Source organism: Lepeophtheirus salmonis, chromosome 4 (genome assembly GCF_016086655.4).
Source record: "Lepeophtheirus salmonis chromosome 4, UVic_Lsal_1.4, whole genome shotgun sequence".
Lineage (NCBI taxonomy): Eukaryota > Metazoa > Arthropoda > Copepoda > Siphonostomatoida > Caligidae > Lepeophtheirus > Lepeophtheirus salmonis.
Genome location: NC_052134.2, coordinates 666796 through 690885, shown reverse-complemented (window position 1 = coordinate 690885; position 24090 = coordinate 666796). Strand labels below are relative to the sequence as shown.

General features: G+C 27.1%; 1 protein-coding gene across 3 annotated transcripts in view; it reads right to left on the bottom strand.

Moving 5' to 3' along the window:
- The window catches only part of LOC121116226 (cell adhesion molecule 3), a 291744-nt gene that overhangs the window by 158843 nt on the left and 108811 nt on the right, over window positions 1–24090 (bottom strand). For all 3 annotated transcript variants that reach the window (XM_071887512.1, XM_071887511.1, XM_071887513.1), the window contains one exon: window positions 1022–1153. In XM_071887512.1, the coding sequence (XP_071743613.1) occupies window positions 1022–1094 (73 nt within the window). In that variant the 5' untranslated portion in view covers window positions 1095–1153. The remainder of the gene's footprint in view (window positions 1–1021; window positions 1154–24090) is intronic.

Here is a 24090-nt window from a genome sequence, read left to right as displayed (position 1 = left end):
CTCTTGAACTCAATTTGCGTAGATTCACGCCCAGTTGTTCCTAGAGAATTAAATATACTGTATATATATTGAATTTACAGAAGATTCCAATACCATATGGAATAAATATAAAAATATAACGTTTACATATATTTATTCAGTGCAACTTCATTTGAAAAATTACAAGAATATATGAGCAATTATGGAGTTGCTTTTATGACATAATAGATTATCCTTAATGTTTGAAAAACTTATTAACTAATTAAACTATTTACTGACATAAAATTAAACATACAATATTATTTAGACCATCTTTTATCATAAAAAAATACATGCAATTTAAGATTAATATTAGCTTTTGAAAAAACATCAAAATTATATAAAACAAAATTAAAAAAGAAGTAAAACATAGTAATTTATGTCACTAGAACACTTTTTAATTAAACTTAAATTTGGTGAACTTTTTATAATTAATTTGCTATTTTAATTTAATTACTATTTTTTATATTTTATTAGATATGTTTTGTGTAGAGTTTTAAAATGAATATTAATACAAATTCATCATAATCTGTTTTTTTTTGTTTTTTTAAATATTAAATTCCTTTTAAAAGGTTATTTCATGGTATTGCAATGAATATTGCTGAAATAAAGAGCAAAAATAATTTAGGATGAATTTATACGTAACATAGTCACAAAAAGTGAAATTTTAGACAAGAAGAAACTTATAAATAACAATAATCAACTAAATTATAACTTTTCAAATTATTGATGAATTAAAAAATTAATAATTTTTTGTAATTGTGTTATTTATTATACAATCATTGTGTCTAAAACACATTATCTTTTTTAACTAATAATATTTTCTAACTTTTTTAGTAACACTAAATAATTACATTTATATGCTATTTAAATTTACATATTTGCAATTAAGGTGTAATTAAAAAATGATGAAACAAAGTAATTAATAAGTAAAAAAAGTTATTTTGTTGGATTATGATTGAGTTATTAATATAAAAATACAAATATCAAAAAATTAACTTACCTGAAGATACAGTAGACCAGTAACCACTAAACAAAATGCTTAGTGAAATCCAAAATCGGAAACAATGATGCATTTTATTTTTTTGTCTATTGATTATATGTTTATTTCAACCAGGAATGACTTTAAACTTCCCTAAAAAAGGAAAATAATTTTGTATGTGATTAAAAATAGTTTAAATGATAGTATATATCTTAATGTTTTCATTAAAATTAAATTAACATATTTTTTCAAAGCTGAATAGTTACATTGGTTTTCTACTAAGTAAACACAAAAAGTCAAGATTATACTTACTTTTCATTATGATGTTATTAATTATAATTATGCACAGAGTGCATCAGGAAATTTTCTACAATCAAGAAGAAAAACCACAACCTGAATAACATTTATTTGAAAAGTATTAAGAAAAATGTTACTTAAGAAACTTTTAGCAATCAATTTTGAAAATAACTATTAAATATAACCACCTCCAAACTTTAGCACAGCATCCACTTGAAGTTGGAACTTGGCGTAGGTTGCCAAAATATAATGGGTGGGCGTATTGGCTCATTGCTTATTAATGCTGGCCTTGAGTTCCTTGGCATTTCTGTGTGATGTCTTGTTCACCTTGCATTCTAAGACACTCAACAAACTAAAGTCGAAGGGATTGAGATTAAGACTGGAAGAGGAACATAAGGTAGCAAAGTTTTTCCTGCAAAAGTTCTATGTTATTAAGGTTGTATGGCTTAGGGCACCGTAATGGGTCCACACATACAAAAACTCAGGATAAATGGCCTTCAGACAGATTTTCCACCTCAGGACCTTATTGTAGGCCTCAATGCTGATTTTCTCTTTGGCCTTAAAGAAGAGGGATCCATTTTCTTACCATCAGAGGACTAGGCTCCCAAGCACATTGTTTGGGCCGGATGGTTTGTCTTGATGGTTGCCTTTACTTCTTCAGGTTATTCTGCTATAAATCTGTCTTTCCTGTAGTTCAAAACTTGGTCGACTGTATCTTGTTTTATGGGAAGATCTTTACAGTCGACGGATTACTCTTCAAATAATTTAATACTTTTCTTTCATCTTTCATTTCATCCATTTCTCTGTTGCACTCTGGATTTAGCTATTCGACACGAAAACAAGCCGGAATGATTTTTCACAAAAGTGTGCCTAGATCACATTTGGCTATTGAATCTAACAAATAACAATTTATAATATAATTTTTTTGATGATGAAACATTTGGAAACGCCACCAATTGCTCATAAAGGTCATTAATATTCGTGATTAGTTAAATTAAACGAAAAAATAGACCATATCTGGGGAAAAAAGTATTGTTTATCAAATAAAGTCCAATAATTTATTTAATATTCATCCATCTCTCTGTTCATCTCAACAAATTATAATATACAGTCAATATTTGACCAAAAAATTTATAAAATTATAAGACATAAATAGTTGTTCAAAAAACTGATGATACCTTAAGAAAAAATAAATGACACAATTAACAATTTTAATATCACATGAATTTATTTGCCTATGTTGCCACCCTTGAGTTTTAAACAACTTCCCTAACCCTTTGACATCATTAAGTTTAAATTAGTTAAAATATACGGACTTATTGTTGACCAAGCCAATTTCATATCTCAGATATTTTGGATAATGACTTATATATTTTCAATTGGATAGAAATTTGGATTATTTGTAGTTTTTCTTCTCAAAGTTGATCTATTTTCTGCATTACATTGAATTGCTGGCAAAAGAGATATTTCCAAGATATTTTCCGAATAGTATTTGGGTGTAAACATTTGCTCCGTGTCATAATATGCAAGTCATTCAATGTATTGGAGCTCATAAGTCCTCCTACTTGAATTTTCAGAGAAAATTTTAAAGGATCATTTATCTCAACGTTTTCCTTATTACTAGATCTGTTTACTGTCTAACGTGGTATAACAACTAAAACACCGACTCATAAGAAAATAAAGCCTTTTTCCACTTTTAAATATCCCAATCCTTCTCTCCTAGTAGAATTTAAGGTGTTTTCTTTTTGATTCTTTGTTAATTTTTTCTTAAGTGGGGGCTAAGTAGAAGATAAATGAGATATTCCCTCAAGTGTTTCATCACAGTTTTATGAAAAACCTGATAACCATTCTTCGTAATTTTTGCAGGAAATGTCCTTGTAGATTGACATCTTATGATCAGGGATTTCCAGTTGTGATTTTAGCTGATCTTTAAAGTTTCTTCCTTTTTCCACCCACCATATTTGTTTTGGAAACCTCTTTTCATTTATTCTAACAATGTATAAAAATTACCCTGAGCCTTAGGATGATGCTGGAATAAATCTGGAGAAATTTTAATTTAAGACTGAGTGCCTCAAATTGGTTCATTGTTACGCCCTCACGGTATAAGGAGAAGTGCAAAATTGTGTGGCAATGTTTAATATATGCTGTGAACTACAAGAACCAAAAAATCCATTCTTAACTCTGACTCTGTGATAACTGCCTCTGAAGGGATTGTAATTAGTGATGGGGCAATTAATCGGAATGGCCATCGAAAAAAATGTTTAATTTGCGATTCAATTCTTATGTTTTATTATTTATTACTAGTATTTAACTATATATTACTTATTTAAGTTATAAGAAAAATTATTAAATATTTCCGTCAAGATATAAAAAACGGCCATATGTATTTTTTATTTGAGTCTTATAATTTTATGATTATTAAAATAAAATATTTTTAATTATAAAAATGCACAGAAACTGACAACAAACAAATTGAGCAAAATTAAGTGTGAACAAATTTGTTGTAAACCTATGATGTCGATGCATATATTGTTATTTTAGGGGAATAAGTTTTGTAAAATGGACCAAAGTTTTCCCACAGGCAACAAGATTTAGAAACTTCTTGACATTTGTGAAATGTGTACTCTTAAATCAATTTCGTTTGAAAAGTAATTTTTGTTTGATTTTTTTTTTTTTAACTAGCAGGAATAATCGATTGCGTGGGATTAAGCACACACTCAAAAATTATCCTCAAACAAATAGACATACGACAAACTTGTTTACATTAATATAGTTGAATGGTAAATTAAAAATTAATATTTCTAAAACCATGAGGAGTATTTAAATTTGAATGGTTAAATTTGATTTTCAATCTTCCATCTACTAATCATTTGACATATACATTAAGATTTAAGCTTTAACATAATCCCCATTCCTCTAACACATACAGTATTTTAGCACTATAGTATTATCTAAATAATTATTAAAAAAGAGAACTTTTTAAAAACTTTTATTTTTCTACATATTATTATCGATATTCATATTAATAAAAATCAGTACAACAGAAAATATATTGGTTATTAGTTAAAACCAGATTCTATTAAAAATTTGATCTGTTAACTATATAAACTGTTGAATTACGCTTTTGACCATTATTCAAATCAGTTAATAAACTAATTTTTAAGTGAATCTTGGAAAATAAATTACAAAACCATTTTTAAGTTAATCTTGGAAAATAAATTAAAAACCATTTATAAGTTACAAATTTCAATAGTTTTAAAAATATATACATTTTTTTTTTGTCTGACGAGTTTTATAGGGAGCAGAAGTGTTAGGGCAAGTACCGAGTATTCAGTCAACTAACGAGTATTTAGACAAGTTACGAGTATTCAAGCAAGAAGTGAGTGGAGTTCTTAATTCTTCGAGTGTTTTTTTAGAAACTCAAAAATACTCTAGCAGCAAAATCAGTTTCGCGGTACATGACTTTGATTTATTTAATCAATTTTAATTCTTAGAAATTGATAGCAAAATGATATTTTTTAAATATTCTTTAAGATATTAAAGGATTTGAATTGGAATAGTATTGTCATTTTGTACTAAAATCGCATCAAAATTTTTTTGTGGAATCATCCCATCACTAATTATAATCCTTGGCTCTCTCTTCATTAAATGGAAATACAAATCAGTAATACACAATCATAAAAATCCAGAATTGGCATTTAAAAAAAAAAGAAGGAAATTTTTTGAAAGAGGGAACCAATAATATTCATGACGTTTCATTAGATCAGCTACAATCAGCTGTGACAAGAAAGGAAGGAGAAACTGACATAAACAAGGTTATTTGCTAAAAAAAAACCAATGTCGATCCTCAATTCTAGTGTGGGTATAACAAGGACTTAAAATTATAACTTTGCAACAAATCGTCAGGGTTACGCTTCGTCTTTTATGAGCACACAGGAACGTTCAAACAGGTTTTGAATATAATTGAATCTATTTAGGGAAATATTTTCGCTAATCAGAAACTAAATAATAATGACAACTGCAAAGGAAAAGAAAATTCCGTCTTTTACCAATGACAAATTAACGGACTAGCTAAAAAAACCAACGGATTTACATCATTGGTACTACTAATTTGAATTGAATATAGAGTAATGATTAACATTGACTTGTCAGAATTCGTAAAAGAACCTCACTTCTTGATCGAATTACTGATCTACCAGTTGTACTGGCTTTCTTTTCATCCTTTGTGGCTTTGTTCTTACTTTAATTAAACATATATTATTTTAAATTCTTACATTCACTTATTTATGTTTTTTTTTATAATTATTATTTGGATATGGTATGATTTAAAGTTTTGGATTTCATACTTTTATAATTTTTGAATAATTTAATATAGATAAATAAACAATACCTAAATTTTTTTGATGTTGAATTATTATATTTAAATGTACTATTGAAAAATAATAATTTTTATACTAAAAATCAGAGAACATTATTATGGACTGGATCAATTATATCTCCAAAACTTCTTCAATGTCTTGTTCTAAATGAAAAAACATGATGGATGTGAGGTGTAATTATATTAAATAATAAGCAATACAAAGAAAATTAAAATAGTTGTTGCATGCAACTATCCCTTTTGTACTGATCATTGCAATATCTCATATTTTTCATTTCTGAAGTAGTTTCGAAAATTGATAAATTGATAATAACGGATTGCAAAATAATTAATAACTTAAATGTACAGAAAACTAGAGAAAAAACAACAAAAAACTGATTGAATTATTATAAAAATATTAATAATAAGACTTTTACAACAGTTTTTATTTTATAATTTGAAGAAAAGTAAAAAAAAAGTTTATTATTTTTATAAAAATTGCAATGAAAATTTTTTGTCGGTTGCCCTTTTTGATGTTCAAAAAAAGAAAATAGGTCAGCTAAAAATGTACCCTGTTACAACTGTCCCCCGTTACCCTTATTTATAAAAATTGAATAATATATTGAGTTATGGATTTATTTACATAGATAAAACCATTTGATTTTTTTGAAGATTTTGTATTGTTTATGATTTTTTTCTTATTATTTGCAAGCTTTTTTTAATAAACTAAAGAATAAGTTTACAAATTTTCTAGATAGAAAAGATGAAAGTCAAATTTACTTTAATTTCGTTAAGCAAATTACTGGCACACTTAAATATTTAATAAACACCCTAAATAAAAATTCATTTAGATATTATAAATAAACAATAAATTTATGCAAAGTCAAAAACGTAGAAAAGAAGATTTTTACAAATATATATCCAAGCATATGTATTTATATACATTTTATCGAAATAATATATATATATATTTTTTTATATAAAAATATTTATTTCTTATTTTGTAAAAGCAAAATTAAGTGTGTGATGTATTGTATTTATATTAGGGTGTACCGTTTGGACAAAAGTTGGGAATTTGGTATAGCCAGATATAGTTTATTTTACATTTTATTCCTTTGAACAAGAAAATAACTATTAATTTACGACTCTACATCTCAAAGCATGGGTTTGCTTCAGGTAAAACAATTAAGTAACTTGTTATAGTCGAATATATTATGGGTTTTATTTCTAGATATGGTTCAAAATAAATGTAGATTTAAATATTTTAACTGGTCAATCACATACGTTAAATAAAATACAATTAATTCAAAACACGTTAAAAAAATGCACTTGCATAAATGAAAAAATAATTGCCAATGAATTTTGTAGGGAAAGGTGTATGTGTTAATATCTTTACTATCAAGCTCTAAACATGAAGATAGACAATTCAGGATATCAAAAATAAGATAACTAAAATATCAAAGGGATTTGGGAGATATCATTGAACGACCAAACTATTGGGATTCTACTCTAATTATTAATATCCAGGATTGGAACAACGCCACTGGACCTTTCATCACAGTAGTCATTCATCATAGTCAACTGATTAGTTTTGTTTCTACATTAGTTCAACCTCCGAAAATACCATACTACACACAAAGTTGCAAATATGCACTAAAATTAGTATTAATGAAACAATAACACATTTAGACGCAATTATTGTTTCTAAGTTGTTGTTTTTTTAAAGGTTATACGAAACAAATAAAATAAATATTCATGATAAATAAAAAATATCGAACTGACAGAATATAAAAATATAAATATTATTAAATAAAAACAAAACAGCATTAGAAATTAAGGAATAATAAGTAAGATGTTTTATTTTAAGTATTTGATCGACAGTTTCTGTTGTCCAAATTTATAAATTGGTAAAATAGGTTGTATTATTTGGCATAAATGAACAATTAAACTATATCTCAAAATAATATTTCACATTTGGTATGAAAAATTTGATTTGACTGATAAAAAATAAGAGAAATATAAAAATACATGCACCTAATACACGGTACCAAAAATAATATTTATTTATTAGCAGCATGTTTGGAACTAAAATACTCATACTGTAAGGCAAGTTCAAGAAAGATTGTAAAATAATGTTGTAGTAAAGTTAATGTTTTATCTATAAAACTTAAAAAATAAAAATTATGAACTGGATTTTAATCAATAATTTTAATGAACCAAAACCAAAATTTCCTTTTTTGACATTTTATAGATTTTTTAATCAAAACGCGTTCATGGTACATTATTTTTCGGAAGTTTGATGGTATCAACGTTTATTTATGAAGAATGGATTTTAAGACTATGACGACGGTGACATGGCACTTTCTTTGCGAATTGTTAATATTAAAAATGATCCAACCTACTTTTAAACAACTTAATTAGTACATTTGCCAACAAAGTTAATTATAAAACGGTTATATAAAGATGATAAGTTGATTTTTTATGAATAACAGTAATGTTATGTTATGTTAGTATTAAATATGCCAGCTATACATTTTACCGAAGTGGCATTTATTTGTATTAACAAAAATCTAGAAAATTTCAATTAAAGAAAAATTGGGTCATATAGATTCTTTTTTGCCCATTGTACGAGATCAAATGATTTTTTAGACATTTTCGTGCATACAAAAAAAAATTGATGTCTCTGGTAAAAAAATTAGTTTATCTATATCTAAAGACTCTTAACTAAATTTTTATACAATAGTTAATCATATATAAGCTTGCTGTTTTCTGTAAATGTATATTTAAAAAAAGGAAGTATTGTCAATTCATAGTAAATAGATTAAATTATATTAATTGAGGGCCAATTTAAATAAAAGGCTTCCCAAACTCCATTCAGTACCATTTTTTTTTAAACACATAAATTAGATCCTTTACTATATTTATGATTTATATCTCAATGACATGAATATTTAATATATATAGAAAAATCAAAAGTTTTCAAACTTTTAGTTTCAAAAAAGATAAAAAAAAATTTGTGGTTTATTTTGTTATATAAATATTATACATTTGAATGTAAATAGTCTTTCATTCGAGAAAAAAAAAAATTCTTTAAATATTTTTTTATGATTTTGTATCCGAAGATGAGTAAGTATAAATTTATATATTTAACAAATATTTAAATAGGTAATGTCGTAAACATATATTTAGGATATTTATAATTTAATCTCATTAATAGATAGTTACATCACAAATAAGGAATAGTTTCATGTTTGCTAAAATAGAAAAAAGAAATGGAACTCATGTTCTTTTAACAATTGACAATATATCGACAAGCTATACTAAATGTTTAACATATACGGGCTGTTAAGGCTAATCATCCACTCAAAAATAATGTATGCATTTATGGTAATTCTTTTAAGAAAGGGATTTGATATCTGTTATTATTATCTACATAGAAATAAAAAAATAGATCTCTAGCCAATTTAATTTCTACTTTTGATGTCTTAAAGATGAAGAATATAACAACTTGATGATTTTTTTACTTATGGTATTCTGTACATCAAAGCAATGGAAACCAATTATAATGCATCATAGAAAAGCTATCAAAGTTATATAGCACATTTTTTTTTGATAATTGTTATTAGATTTTTTTTTTTTTTTTTTCAATTTTAACCATTTAAAGATGGAATACGTATAAATATAAGAACTGTTCTTATAACTGTCTAATTACTTTCCAACAGTAAGTTACTATAGTTAGTACGGACTCAAAACTTGCTTTACCATTTAACTACGATTTTTTCTTCATTGTTTTTTTATCACAAGATTTTTACTATGCAACCAAACGACTGATGAAACAACTATAAACAAGTTTTGTTTTTCTACCATGATTTAAAGCTTAAAAATGTCGCCCATTTGTAGGAAAGAAGTCAACACATGTACAATCTCCTCCAAGCCAGTGTCAGTTCCGAGAAAACAGTAGAGACTGTATGTGGTCTATTGACTTTACAATTTGGAGTGCCAACTAGAAATAATGTCGGTTACACCTCAAATTAAAATTTTAATTCGCTCCAAAAAGCCATGATGACAGCATTGTACACCATGGAGACGGCCTTTGCCGTCTGTAAAGGAGCTGTAAAGGATTCCTAATTCCGTAACTTTACCATTCTACACTTTTTTCTCCAGTTATCCTTAGAATTATCTTAGTCCAATGAATTTATCAATCGAATATTCTTCAATAAATAGACATATTTACAAATTTATTAATTCGCAAATTTTCCAAACATTAATGATGTTTGTCTAAGAAACTTTTTGGACTTGCTTTCTTCTATGATAGATTTAGTTTAACTACAAAAAGAAAAATGCTTAGCTCTTTCATAGTTAAGATAAGGAGGCCAAAAAACTTAAAATAATCTTATAAATAAAAATTATGAAGACTTTGTTACAAAGAAGTGGGGAAAAAATGACAATTTTGGAATTATGTCATAGTTTTTTAGAAGTTTACCTTGCACTTTTGAATGGTAGGGATACTACCTGGAGGCATCTGAAAAAGTTATATCGCTCAACGTATATAATGATCTTGCTGAAAGAGGAGTGGTGTTCATCACAGGACATAGTGGGTTAATAACAAATGATGAGTCAGAACTTCAATGTCTCCTACAAGTCTTAGAAGACCATCACAGGGTCTACCCAACATCAAAAAGAAAAAACTAATCAAAAGCCATTAGCATTTGTCTAAAACTTAAATAAGAAATTATTTATATCCATGACATTACAAAAAAAATATATATGTGCTGATTTGAAAATAAATTTATTTTAAAATGAAATAATTCGAACAGAATAAATCTTTTATCTATATATGTAAATAGAAATAAAGTTTGTACTTGTTAATTTAATTGATATATCATAAAGAAAAAAGAGCAAAACTGTATCTAAATGACAAATTTTTTTATGTACCATCTTCACCAAAGATAACCCTGATTTTTATTGCTGGTTCATGACTTAAAATTGAATTTAGATCGTAACTCTTCGAGAAAAGGTGATGAAAAGGTCACTAAGATTATAGTAATTAATTTTATATATGTTTTGTTGAACTTTATGTGACTTAACCCGTAAGCTTAATTACAAATTTTCAAATTTATATCTCCGATAATTGAGTTGTGATATGCTAAAGAAATATAAACAGGGTCATGAGCTAAATTTCAATCAACTTCAATTGAAGTTATTTTGAACGTATAAATATTATTTATTTTAAAAGAATTATAAAATCAATTTTATTGTAAATCTAGTACGCTCAATTAATTGTTCTTACAAAAAAACTTTAATTTCTAGTATATAGACAGTATTTATAAAAAGTCTTAATTTTTTAGGCCCTTTGAGCTATCTCTAAAAATTTTCAAACTTTTCGGAATTTTTTTTTTCTACAATTAGGATTTATTTTTTAACCTAGCTATTTATTTCTCAAAAAAAATGATTTGTTGTCCAGTTTTGAAAATTATAAAATATTAATATTACTTAATTCTAAGAATATTGTTGATTTTGAGCCAAAATATTGGGAAGCGTTTGTGCAATTTGGTATTCCGTTTAACAGAAAGCAGGTTTAGATGAGGAAAAAACAACTATTGCGACTATTGATTACAATAAAGCGTGCGTTACTCAATAGTTCAAGGAGCATAGGGTAATTGACGAAAGAGATCCGAGGATTATTTTGATATTGACTGCACCTAAATACACCACTTTCTCCCTAAGGATTCCCTAACTGCAAAACTGTTGGGGGAATTATGCAACCGAATTAATTAAATATTTTATTTACATATCACTTCGGTATGAAGGTACTCTTAGGCTGATTATTCGGCGATATCAAGGGTATATTAAAAAAAATACAGATTGAGTTATCTTTTTTTTTTTTCATATTGTATTCATTTAATTTAATACCGTGTTAATTTTAGTTTTGTCCATGTTAAACTAGCTCCAAATAAGGGAAGCAAAGATAAAAAGTGTAATAATTGTCCTTAGTCCGCTCCTACATATTACTGCATAAATAAATTTATGATATAACGATATGATTGCAATATAAATGTAGATTTGTCATTTATATAATGACATAATTAATTTTTAAATATCAAGCGTAAATCCAATACATAAATATAACCACAAATTTTTGCAGTGTTAATACATATATGAGTGTATATCTGTATATCTTTTTTTTAGATTGTAAAATAATATGATTCACAATGTATTTCAGAAGAGATTAATGTTTTTATTGACAGAGTTTTATATATGGCTATACCTATTTATGTTTGTTACCTTTATGAGATTAGGAAAACTCCATTGTTTGTCAGGTCCATGGCCACAATGTAAAATAAAATAAAAACAAACGATAAAGTGATTTTGTTTGTTTATAGTTTTTCATTTTAGTTTGTGTGTTTTCATGATAAATAATTTAATCACGTATATACATATGTCCATTTTTTTATTTTGAATATTTAAATTTATAAAATAAATTTACTTAAAAAAGTCAACGAAAGTGTACCAATAGAATGTGAATAGTTGGGCAAGTTGATAAACATAATTGGCAAATACATATGTTCAAGGAATAAAAAAGATTTAGTAGAAACATTGTCTCAGAATGTCAAACCTTATATATATTTTTCAATTTCTGACTCAACAATATAATCCACGAGTATCAGATATTATAGTTAAAAAATATTTATATTTTTCTAAATTTCAGGACTTCTAATTTTTATAAATAATTATTTTTCCATTAAAAAGCACATATTATACATTACTTCCGATGCGCTGATTAAAGGTACCTTCATGTAAATTTCATTATATGAGATTAGTAATAAAAGTTGACTGCTATGCTTTTTGGAGTGAAATAATCATTTGTAAAATTTAGTAAAATCCATAACTTACTAAATATTTAGTTTTTCCTTGCAGATAAACCCTTATAAACCTGAACAAAACAAAAGTTTGAGCAGGCCGTATCGGCCAATCTATAATTTTTCTTATCCCTATTGGATAAAAAATGCTCATATTAGAACATATGTTATGTACGCATAGGTATACACAGGGGGTCAGCTGGAGAGGTTGGAGCAGCCTCCCCCCCCAAAAAAAAAAAAATCATTTCTTTCACCAGTTTTGATTCATAGTATTGAAGGACGAAAAAAAGTGGTAACCTATCGGAATAGAGGAATTATTTTTTAAATTAGGCACATCTTTGTAGAAAATTATGAAATTATCAAGAAATATACATTTTTTTAATTTTCTATGTCATATGTAAAGATCGAACTTTTTATAGAGTTGAAACAAAGAATTGGCTAACTTGTAATTTGTTTTTCTTTGGAGTGTAAAAACAGAGTTTTTATTTTAGATAGTCTTTCAAGCTGTCCTGCATTTGCGTTTAAAACAGGATTAAGGCATTGTTTTTGTTATGACAGTTCGGTTCATCTTTTTTATATAGTGTAGTGTTTTCCAAATTGACTTATATTTTATAAATACATATCTTCTAAGTGTCTATATCATTTGGATTTGATACTGAATGGGATTCAAGGATTTCAGTAAAGTTCCTTATTTATTGTTTCAGTTTATCTTCATCTACGTTGTTAAAAGTATTAAGACCTTTTTAATGGTATCTTCCTCCTGCGATAGAATTTTAAGTTAATTATCCCTTAGATTTTCATCATTATACTTTTGTATAGAGCAATTAGTCCTTTCGCTTCGGTTTTGTATTTTTTTTTTTATTTGCCATATGTGATAGGATAGTGACAGATTTATTTGCGTACAATGAAGTATATTTGTAGTGTTAAAACAATCCTTTTATACATTAGTTTTTTTTATATTGTGTACTTTGTAACATTTTATCTAATCACTCTCTTTTTACCCGTGGGTCAGGTAACTCCCTTGTATTTTAGTTCCTCTATTATTTACCCCGTTTACATTAGTGAATATGTATATTATACTCTTTTAAATTATAGTTCGTCTAGTGTCACCTTTCATTAATTCTTTTTAGCTATTGCGTGGCCGACGAATCTGGACATTAATATATTCAATATCTCTTAGGTAAGAAAAAACACTACCGTAACCATACTGCGCTTAATTGCCAGCCATGTCCTCCTCCGAACTAACAAAGTGCAGAGCTGCATTATAGGTTGTGATGGATTTCAGGCTTAGTGTACAAAAACACTCCCTTGTATGAGTGTCCGTCGAACAAAAGTTTCCTACTTGAAAGTTGAATTCATTTTATTTTCTTACGAGCATGTCATTGTGACCATTATGGGCATATTTTCATCCAGGGGTCGGCCCATGGGATGCAAATGCATTTCAATATCTATCACTAATATATCAGATCGATGAGCTGAAAGAGGGTAGAGATAATATATTAAACTATACAGAACGGAAGACACACCACGCTTTCAGTGCATGCTCCCAGATCTACGTGCTCCTCATTTTCTGATGATACAGTTAATAGAAGTACAAGGTTAGACCATCATGTAATCAGTCTTGATAGAATTTTCAATTTGATGTATTATACCGACTGGTGGGCAAAGCAGGGAGATTTTGAAAAAACACGTAACCAATCAGGGTATATGATGTTACTGTTGCTGGTTTTTTAATTTGATTTATTATACCGACAACTGGGGAAGAAACACAGATTTTGACAAAATACTCAACTACTCATACACTATGACGTCAGTATTAAAAAGCGTGGCGAAAGTCAAACATCAGCCGTAGAGGTAGTATAGTATAATCTTGTATTTCTATTAACCTTGCTTAATAGTTTATATTATAATTTATCTATATAGTAAACCTATTCTATTCATTAATTATCATCAATATCCATTCACTATTTTAAACCATTTTTTTTTTTTTTTGATTAATTAAATATTAATTTTATTAACATAAAATTATTAGTTATTTAGTATTTTTTTTTAAATTCCTATACTATTGGCTTAGAATAAAACAAACTATGTTTACAAACTTTCTGATAATGGTTATTATAGAAAAGTTATCGTGTGCAAATAATGATTCATAAATGGAAAAGAGCAATTCCTAGAAATTACACTTTTTGTATTATACTACAATTATTAGTTACGATGTTACCGATACTTATAGTATCAGTTACTACGTAACTCATGAATTAAATAAGTATCAGTACCATTATTGCCAAATAATATTTATTGTATCTATCCGGGGTTACTATCCAGATTCTTATGAAGTTGTACGAATATTGAATAAAGTGTTCCCTATATTGACATCAACGACACTGCTGAAGATGTCAAGATGTTAAAAAGTCGTCTTTTAAATATCAGGATATATAATAAGGTATTTTATAAAAGTCACAAAATGTCAATCATGTTATAAACTACAATGTTTTTATTTATTCAAGGATTTGTCCAAGTTGATAGTGCTCAACCATTTAAAAGAAAAATTATTTAAATAGGAATAATAGATGCTCATTAGTTTGATCTTCTATATAATTTACTTTTCTTGTGTCTTCTCTGTACAAACTTTGTATGGAAATTATTAACGATGGCATTACTTTCTTCTATCAAATTTTCAATAAAGTTCAATCTTTCTAAGTATATCTAAAATATTATTATGTTCACTAGTAATTTTTAAAAACTTTAGTAGAATTTCAATTATTGAGAGATCAGCTCGAATGAAGTCTCAAAAATAAAGTCCAATATATCTAAATATGAGTTTAACTCAAGTTGCAAGTTTTTTTGGCACTTGAATTTCAGAGTTTCAAGCCTTGAGTTTAGTTGAAATCTTAACTTTGTCGATCTGACGACGAATTCCAGTTGAGTTAAAAGTCTTTTACACTAATTGCGAGTCAAATTTGTCCCATTTTAATAAGATTTAGGTACAATTCGTGTCTTAGGTTCAAATTCTGTTTAACGAGTTATGATGTTAATTAATTGATGACTGAATAAACTAAATAATATTTTCTGTACTTCATTTCTATGTATTGAATGTAAATGTAACTAATGAAAACAGAAAGTACATTCAATAGGTAACGTTATTCATTCAAGTCATGAAGTAAAAAATGTCTTAACGCGCTCCGTTGTAGATGGAGCAAAATAAAAGAAAGAAATAATCACAAAAAAGAGACCAAAATGTGCACAAGGATGGGAAAGAAAACGTTCCTATGTCCTTAAGACATTGGGTTTTGTATTCCCTTAAAATTATGTATCAAAAGGTTTCTCTACTAGAGGAAAATAAAGAATTATCTTACGTATTTAGCGGTGTGAAGAGTCTCTAATAACTTAGTGGTAATAATAGATAACTCTGCCCGATTATAACTTTCGATCAACTGCTTATAGTCTGCTGGAATGTTTCAAAAGCTATTATGAAAGAGGTCCCAGATTTTTTCACTTGTTACCTGATTCAAGAAGTGCTCCTGCATTCATACATGTTTTTATTTACCTATGCTGTCATCATTAATTCTAGCAGAAAGGTATCCTTCATTCCTTCTTTAATCCTCAAGACGCTATCACAAAGTCAATTGAGTCCAAAAGTAAATCAGTGTTGTTAAAGATTAAGAATGAACTTGTTGGAAAGGATATCTTACCTTAGACACAAATAAATACAGATCCAGACATCACTTATTTTTACAAGGACACAGTGCATGAGGAATTATACTCGAAAACAGAAAAACCTGGACTATGATGACTGGAGTACACAAAAACCCAAAGTATGTGCCTCAGACTTGACCTAAGCACGGAAAATATAGACTCAAATACAGCTTTTAATATTGGATCTTTACTCTTTATTTAGTTATATTTACTATTTAGAATGTGTAATTAATCATTTATTAATTCGTTATGAAGAAGATATATAATGAAGATGCGAAATAACTAAGGATATTTATGAATATGGGTAGATACCAGTATATTGATATATCTTACTATTTGGTTTCGTATATTGATTGTACTATTTAGGTTTAATTTATCATAACCTTGACAAAAAATTTAGTAGCCTCATTTATCAATACACATTTAAGCTTAATGATTTTCCCGCCTACAACGTGACTACAAGTAGATCCTGACATTACTTATTTATCCATATACCTGAAGCATGAGGACTCGAACATTGAAAAGGTTGACTTAAATGCATCTCTGAATAATGGATTTCTACTATTTTTTTTATTGATATTTAGTATTTACTAAATGACCGATATAAATTTTGATTGTATTAAGAATAAGTAATTATATATGATGAGGATCTAAATGAATATGCAATATAATTTATAAAAATTAGAAATATAGGCAGATACGAGTGTAATATTAAAAATATATCTTAATATTTGGTGTTTTATATTGATTGTACTATGTAGGTTTTATTGATGATAACCTTCACATAAAATTTAAAGGCCTCATTAATCAGTACATATCTTAGTTGTGCGTACAAGGTTTGCTATAAAAAAAGGCTTTTATACCGTGAATGAAAAACATTATGTTTTGATTGCACCACTGTTTTCTTCCATACCATTGAGACTGACTTAAAGTGTTTAGCATATTAATAAATCATTTTCGAACACCAAAATAAAGAAACTTTTTTTTTTCTTTGGTTGGTTAATTCGGAGAGAGCGTTGCTATTCTGTTCAGACCTTGAGCGAAACAATTGATTTTCAACATCATTTGGAAAATTTCCTGAAATTTAGGACTGATTTTATACATTAAGCTGTGCCATCGACAATGAAAACCTTTAGTCTCTTGCCACAAAAATCTGAGCCAAAATGTTGTTAAGACATTCAATTATTCTATTGGCAGGCTTCTTAGTATCTTTCAAATTTATTCTGTATGGACAACCTAACAATGATCATACAGAGTACCAATCAGTACTGCGGTCATTGATAATAATTTCGTACAAAAGAAGAAGATTATCATTTTCTACAAGTTCTTTCGTAATCTTTAACCACCCTAATTTACTTAAGGACTCCTATTACTTTGTGATGTTGTAGCGAGAAGGAATGGCTTTGAAAGTATAAAATTTCATAAATTTTACAATATTTGAATGGCTATCAATATGGCGTAATACATTGTAGGACACATGTATTTTTTTAGTATCTGACATAAAATTAGAAGTATCAGGACATGATTCAATTATTGTCTTTGAATTAAGCTTCAAATTATCGTCGTCAAAACATCTTTCTAATGCTGTGAATTACGAATTTTCTAAAGGCTTGGATCCCAAAACCAAAAAGGCCACGCGACAACAATCTTGAAGCCTTGCCATAAATCTTTACTTTTCTACTTCTTTATTGGCGAAAACGGATTTAAAGCTATATATATCAATTATTTAAAAAAAAAAATTAATAATTTTTAATGTTAAAAAAAAATAGTTTTACTTCTTTACTTGCAAATATTTTATTTGAAACAGATTATAATTTGTCATTAGAAGAGTATCAAAAATTGAAATTGTAGGTCAAATACATCTCAAAATAAATAGTTTTAAAAAATTACACTACTTATAAAATATGTATTTTATTTTTGATACAAATAAAATTGTGAATAAATTTTATCTTTCATTAGGAAAAACATGATTACATCAGTTTTTTTTTTTTAATTTCACATCATTTTTAATTAAACTTTGGTCATATCTATCAAAATTATACATTTAATCAATTTGATTTGTCCTTTTTTGGGGTGTTTTGATATAACAATGAATATTTATTTGACTTCCTGCATAATAGGGAACCTGAATCTTGGAAATAATAATTTAAAGGACATCGCAATTTAATATTGTAATATCATGGATTCATATTGTCTATTCTTATCATACCTTGAGAGTTTTACCATTGTAGGACACAAATGATCTATAACTGGATCCTTTTCTTCAAATTTGAACATTTAGTGAGTCATTCAACATTGATTAAAACTGAGAGATATTATGGATAATTAGGGGAACCATTCATAACTATATAAAATTGATTGTGAAGTTATTATTAAAATTATGATATAATTATTGTTAATGTTTTTACAAGTTACTAAGTTGGATTTGTTTTTCTTTCTTTCCTAACCTCTCAGGGCTAACCACAGCTAATCTAGTATATCTCACAACAGCTAAGCTGTTCTTCTCCAAACCATTCTTCCAGGGTGCCACGTTAGTTTCGGGTTTTTTTTTTTTTGGTATAACGGTGGATAGCATTATTTTCCAGTCTGGTTATGACATACTCCTTAGAATAAAAATTGAACATAGATTATTCTCCTCATATTACACAACACATATATGTAGCTATATAATTATAGTGGATATAATAAAAACAGAAGGCAAAAAGGAGGGGAAGTGAGCCGATTGTAAACAAGTATTATAGTCCGACTTGAGATAAACACCAATAATAATCAAATTAACAAGAGACAATTCAAAATATATTCCTTTTTCTAAAGCAAGAGGGTCAAATAGAGTCGGAAAAAGTATGTGAACCAGTTTTTTGCAGATATAATTTCAAAATATAACAAGGTTAAAGAAGGATTTGATCTCTTGGATGTAATGAAAGCTGTTTATGGAGGGATAATTTATGATGAAAAGAGTAGTTACCTATAATATTTAAGGGGTCAAAAAGGCATCTACTCTTCAAGTTTGGCAACTCATGAAGGCTAAAACAAATATATATCCATCTCATTTTTAGTTTTTTATCGTATTGATGCAGTCTCTACTTTTGAGAGAAGCAGATAGCGAAAGCTTGATAGGCGACAATGACCTACATCTTATTAGGTTAACCTCTTAGTTTAGATGTCCCCATATGTAAGGCGAAGTTTGAGCGTTCTAGATGGAATATATGGCTATATAGCTATTAGACTAATAATTTTGATGTCATTTTTTTTTCAAATTTTATTCAAGAACTAATCTGAAAATATTTATATAATTATTCAAAATTAAATCAAATAATTTAATTTCAAATATGTCTCTAAATCATATATCTCTGCTTATATTTAAATGCTACTTATGTTGGTGATAGGTTAATTATTTCACCGGATCTTATCGGTTATTAATATAATTATCTTTTTGGTGTAATAAAAAAAAATATATATTCATGAATTTTTTCCAACTCTCTTATATAATATTTGTCTATAAGTAGTTAAAATTAGACACTATTTTATATATGTATATATATATATGTCTACATGATTAAATTATATCATATCGGATATATTTTACAGGAAAGTTTTTTTTTTACAATAAATGTAATATTATTCTTTTAATAGTTATGTTTTAATTGAATAAAAGTGTCAATATTGATATCATATTCTGAGTTTTTAATGGTACGTACATCATTGTATATTATTTCGTAATAAATAACTACCTTTTATAGATATATTTTTATTCAATTATTAGTTGAACATTTTTATTTTTAATATATATTTCATAATTTAAAAAAACGGGTTTTAGATGTTCAATGAAAATAATTTTTTAAGGAATCTATTCTTGGATATTTGATTTTGATTGCTTATAACGATGACTTTTCATTAATTTAGAGAACATTTATTTCATAAAAACTTAAAAAGAGTGTTTTGTTTAATGTTCAATCTTAAAATAATATTAGAAAATGCCCTTTTTATAACTGTGGTTTGTTGCACGACTCGCTTTTTAAATAAACAAAAATACGATTAAATCTTATTTCTGCTATCGTTTGACTTTTTAAATATATAAATGGCTTTGCACTTTTTAAAAATATAATATATTATTAAATTCTTCTCATTTTCTAAGAAAAAATGTCGAAGATGTTTATAGTTATTAGATAATAATATATATATAAAACTTTTTTAATTCTCATTTCCTTTCGAATTGGATCTACGTAATCATTTATCAACTATGTATATCTTCCTTAAAATTCTGTTTTTCTTGTTCCATAACTTTATTTACTGGTTGGTCTAATCAAATTTGACTACTTACTAATTTAATAACTAAAGAAGTTTTAGTGATTGAAATTGATGCATATTTCGATATATTTAAAGATAAGTAATAAGATACAAAACCAAATAAACTTGAACTCACTAACTTACGTTACAAGTTGAGAAAAAGACGCTGGAATAAGATTGACGAACTTGAACAATCCAAGCAGTTAAGTGTATTCAGGATAATCGTATCCGCCGTCAGCTAGTCCAAATGTTAAAGAAGAAAAAAGGTTCTATCATTCCCCTTCAAGAACATGAGGGCCCATGCAAGAGATCTTAGGTTTCACACCAAACTGTCCAGAGAGCTATCATAAAAGTGGGTGGAAATAGCCTGGCGAGGGGGGGGGGGATCCATTTTTGAGACCGACAATAAAAGAATCTTATTTCCTTTGTTGCTCTTGTTTTTTTTCAAACCTTTTGTGTAAGTATGTAGAGTTCTTTAGACTTCTTTTTTGATACTTTTGGCCACCTTAAAGCCCCGATACAAACAAGACATGCAGTGCCTGTCATCCAAACACCGAGGCCCTGACAAGTCTGTCAGCCAACACTAAGACACCATGAGAGAGGACTAATGTGGAAACCATCATTGACACTTAGGACGATTATTTATCAAGCTTGTCGAGTTTTTATGATATAAGTTTCATCGTCTGTGTATTCATTCATACAAAATTGGTTGACATATTTAACTCATGGAAACATTATTTCACCAACACACCCGTACCGAGAGCTATCATAATGTAGTGACCGTTCAATTAATTAGAGACAAAGAATCCCAAAGGCCGGTATATAAAAATAAAAGAAACAGAAAATTAACATGGTACCCTGACAATTTGAAAAATGTTTTGTAGGAGAGCAGCTTATTCTTTATGACGTTTTAATAGATTAGTAACAAGCAGTTGATATAACAAGGAAATACACACAAATCCCAAAGAAGAATATCCTTAAAACTAACCGATTTGGTATCCTTTGGGTTATTCTTTGTGGTCCATTCATGAGGCAAGTGCATGTGCAAGACTTCCCCCGAACCTTAAGATTATGGAGTTCCACCGTCTTCTGACAGTAACTTTGAAGGCTGATGGTGGTCATTTTTAATTAAATATGTTTAAAAAAATAATGTGTACGAAGTTTAAATAATGTAACTTCACATATACACTTGCTATTAACATTTTTTGATTTACTCTAGTTTCTGTATGACCTCTATATATTCTTAAACAAGAACAAAACAGTGGACTTGAAAAAGAAAATAAAACTCTAGTTACACTTTGAAAAATTATTATTATAACTAAAATTATATAGTGATTTATTCTTTTATATTGATTAGGTTTCAATCAAACGAGTGTATATTTGCAGTTTTTAAATTATGAAATTTTGTATTGTACTCTCTAAGGTATAAATGCTAAGCTTATTAATGTATAATGTAGGTACCTAGGCATTGTACAAAATAATGAATATGAACACGATAATATTAGGCCATGTAAGTAAATAGTGTTGAAACCGTTCTTGAAAAGCAAGTTCCATTAATAATGAAATATTTTTTTATGATAATTAAAATCTACCAGACATATTTTATTTCTTATTCCATTGTCTTGACTTACAGTCTGGATTGCTCAGAATTATTATATTTTTATAAATTAGCATATATATTGAATTATCGTATGTATATTATAATTTCTACATATTACTGTGAATATTTGATTTCAATATAGGTATGAAGTGAGCGTTATTTTTTTCAATAAAATAAGAAGTTAATAATCAGTTTGTAGACTTTAATTCATGTTTAAAGTGAAGCTAAATTACTATGTAATAATATTACTATACAATCTGACAGAAAATTACGGTTCTTTTAATACTTGAAATTGGAATTATAAGGTGTACTTCTTCAGTTTCCCAAAGGATTTCTAAAAAAAATTGTGACACAACATTTTGAAGTAATGAAATAATATCTGATATATTTTGAACTTACAAATTACTTTAATGGTTAATGTATTTTTGTTTTATCTACATATGCATAACAAAGTTATATTTTAATACGGATATAACTGTCCTAAAATTTTGAAGTCGATTATAATTTCAACTTAAATAATCATAAGTACGCGTCATAATCGATTATAATTTCAACTTAAATAATCATAAGTACGCGTCATAATTAGAAATAAAAGTCGATCCAAATTATTATTTTTTATTCTAAATGAAGTCATTATAGATATCAGTGAATGATGTAATCATTAATGAATCTCGACCTTCAAATATTGCAATGGATAAACAGTGATACTCCACTTTAATTTTAGTGAAATGATACCCATTGAAGGATAGTTGTGGTCATTTTCAATAACAGGCCCGGTATGTGGGATTGTGTCGATTTGAAGTCCAATATTAAGGACTAATATAATTTTGAATTTAAATAACATTATTCAATTATATAAACTTTTTAAACATTTTTTCCACATTTAAATATTTGATGTTTTTAAAATTTATTTGAGTTAATGTATCTAAGATATTTTGCATGTAATTACTTTTTTTAGTGTTCAAACATATTTTTATACTTTACCATCTCTCACAGTTGTATAAAAGTACTAATAAAAAAATTGTACCTATTGGATCTTGCGTATACCTTTTTTGAGACATATTTTATTGATGAGGTTAGATCAAATAAAAGGAACTTTTTATCACATACTGCAGTATATATATATATATAGATACTGCATAATGAAATCTTGTTGTAAGAGAAGTTATGTTTGCATATTAAATACATATGTATGCACAGAAAACAGAAATTAAATTTTGCGTTATATTTGCTAAAAACATGTCTTTACCTGGAATTGTCTAAAAATGTATATTATTGTAAGTTAAAATTTATAAAACATATTCTACAACTTAGCAACATGCACAAATTTTTGAGATAATAATAGTTTTTCATCATGTTTTTTTTATGTTTTTGCTAAAACAGTAGATTTTATTTAAATAAATAATAAAGTAATTAATTAGCAGTGCTTACTTTCACAACTAACAAGTAATGTGAAACTCAAAGCCTCCCTGGGATGTTTATCCATTCAAGCAACTAAAATGACTTTTTATTCAATCTTAATTCTTAACTTATAATATACTTCCTTTTTTAATTATTTTTGGAAATATTTTTTTAGTAGCTTCAAAAATTTAAAAAAAAATTATGGAATAATTTTTTATTTAAGTTTTATAGAATTTTATTTATATATTCTTTTTACTTAACTACATAAACGATTATAAAATAAGAGAAATGCAAATGAGAGTAAGATATATTTCATTCTCTATAGAATATTCCTTGATGGAGAAAATAATAACAAACTTTGTAGACAGTAAAGAATCGATTGTTTTAAACTATTTTAGATTATGAAATTATATCTATAAAATGTAATGATAAATCCAAATTCAATGTGTTAACAATTTCTTTTTACATTAAAACATATCAAAATGACACAAGTTCAGATTTGGTAAGGTAGAATATATTTTAATTTACTTATCATATTCCAAATTTTGAACAACAACAAATTATCATCCAATATTTTATTCATTTCATCTGA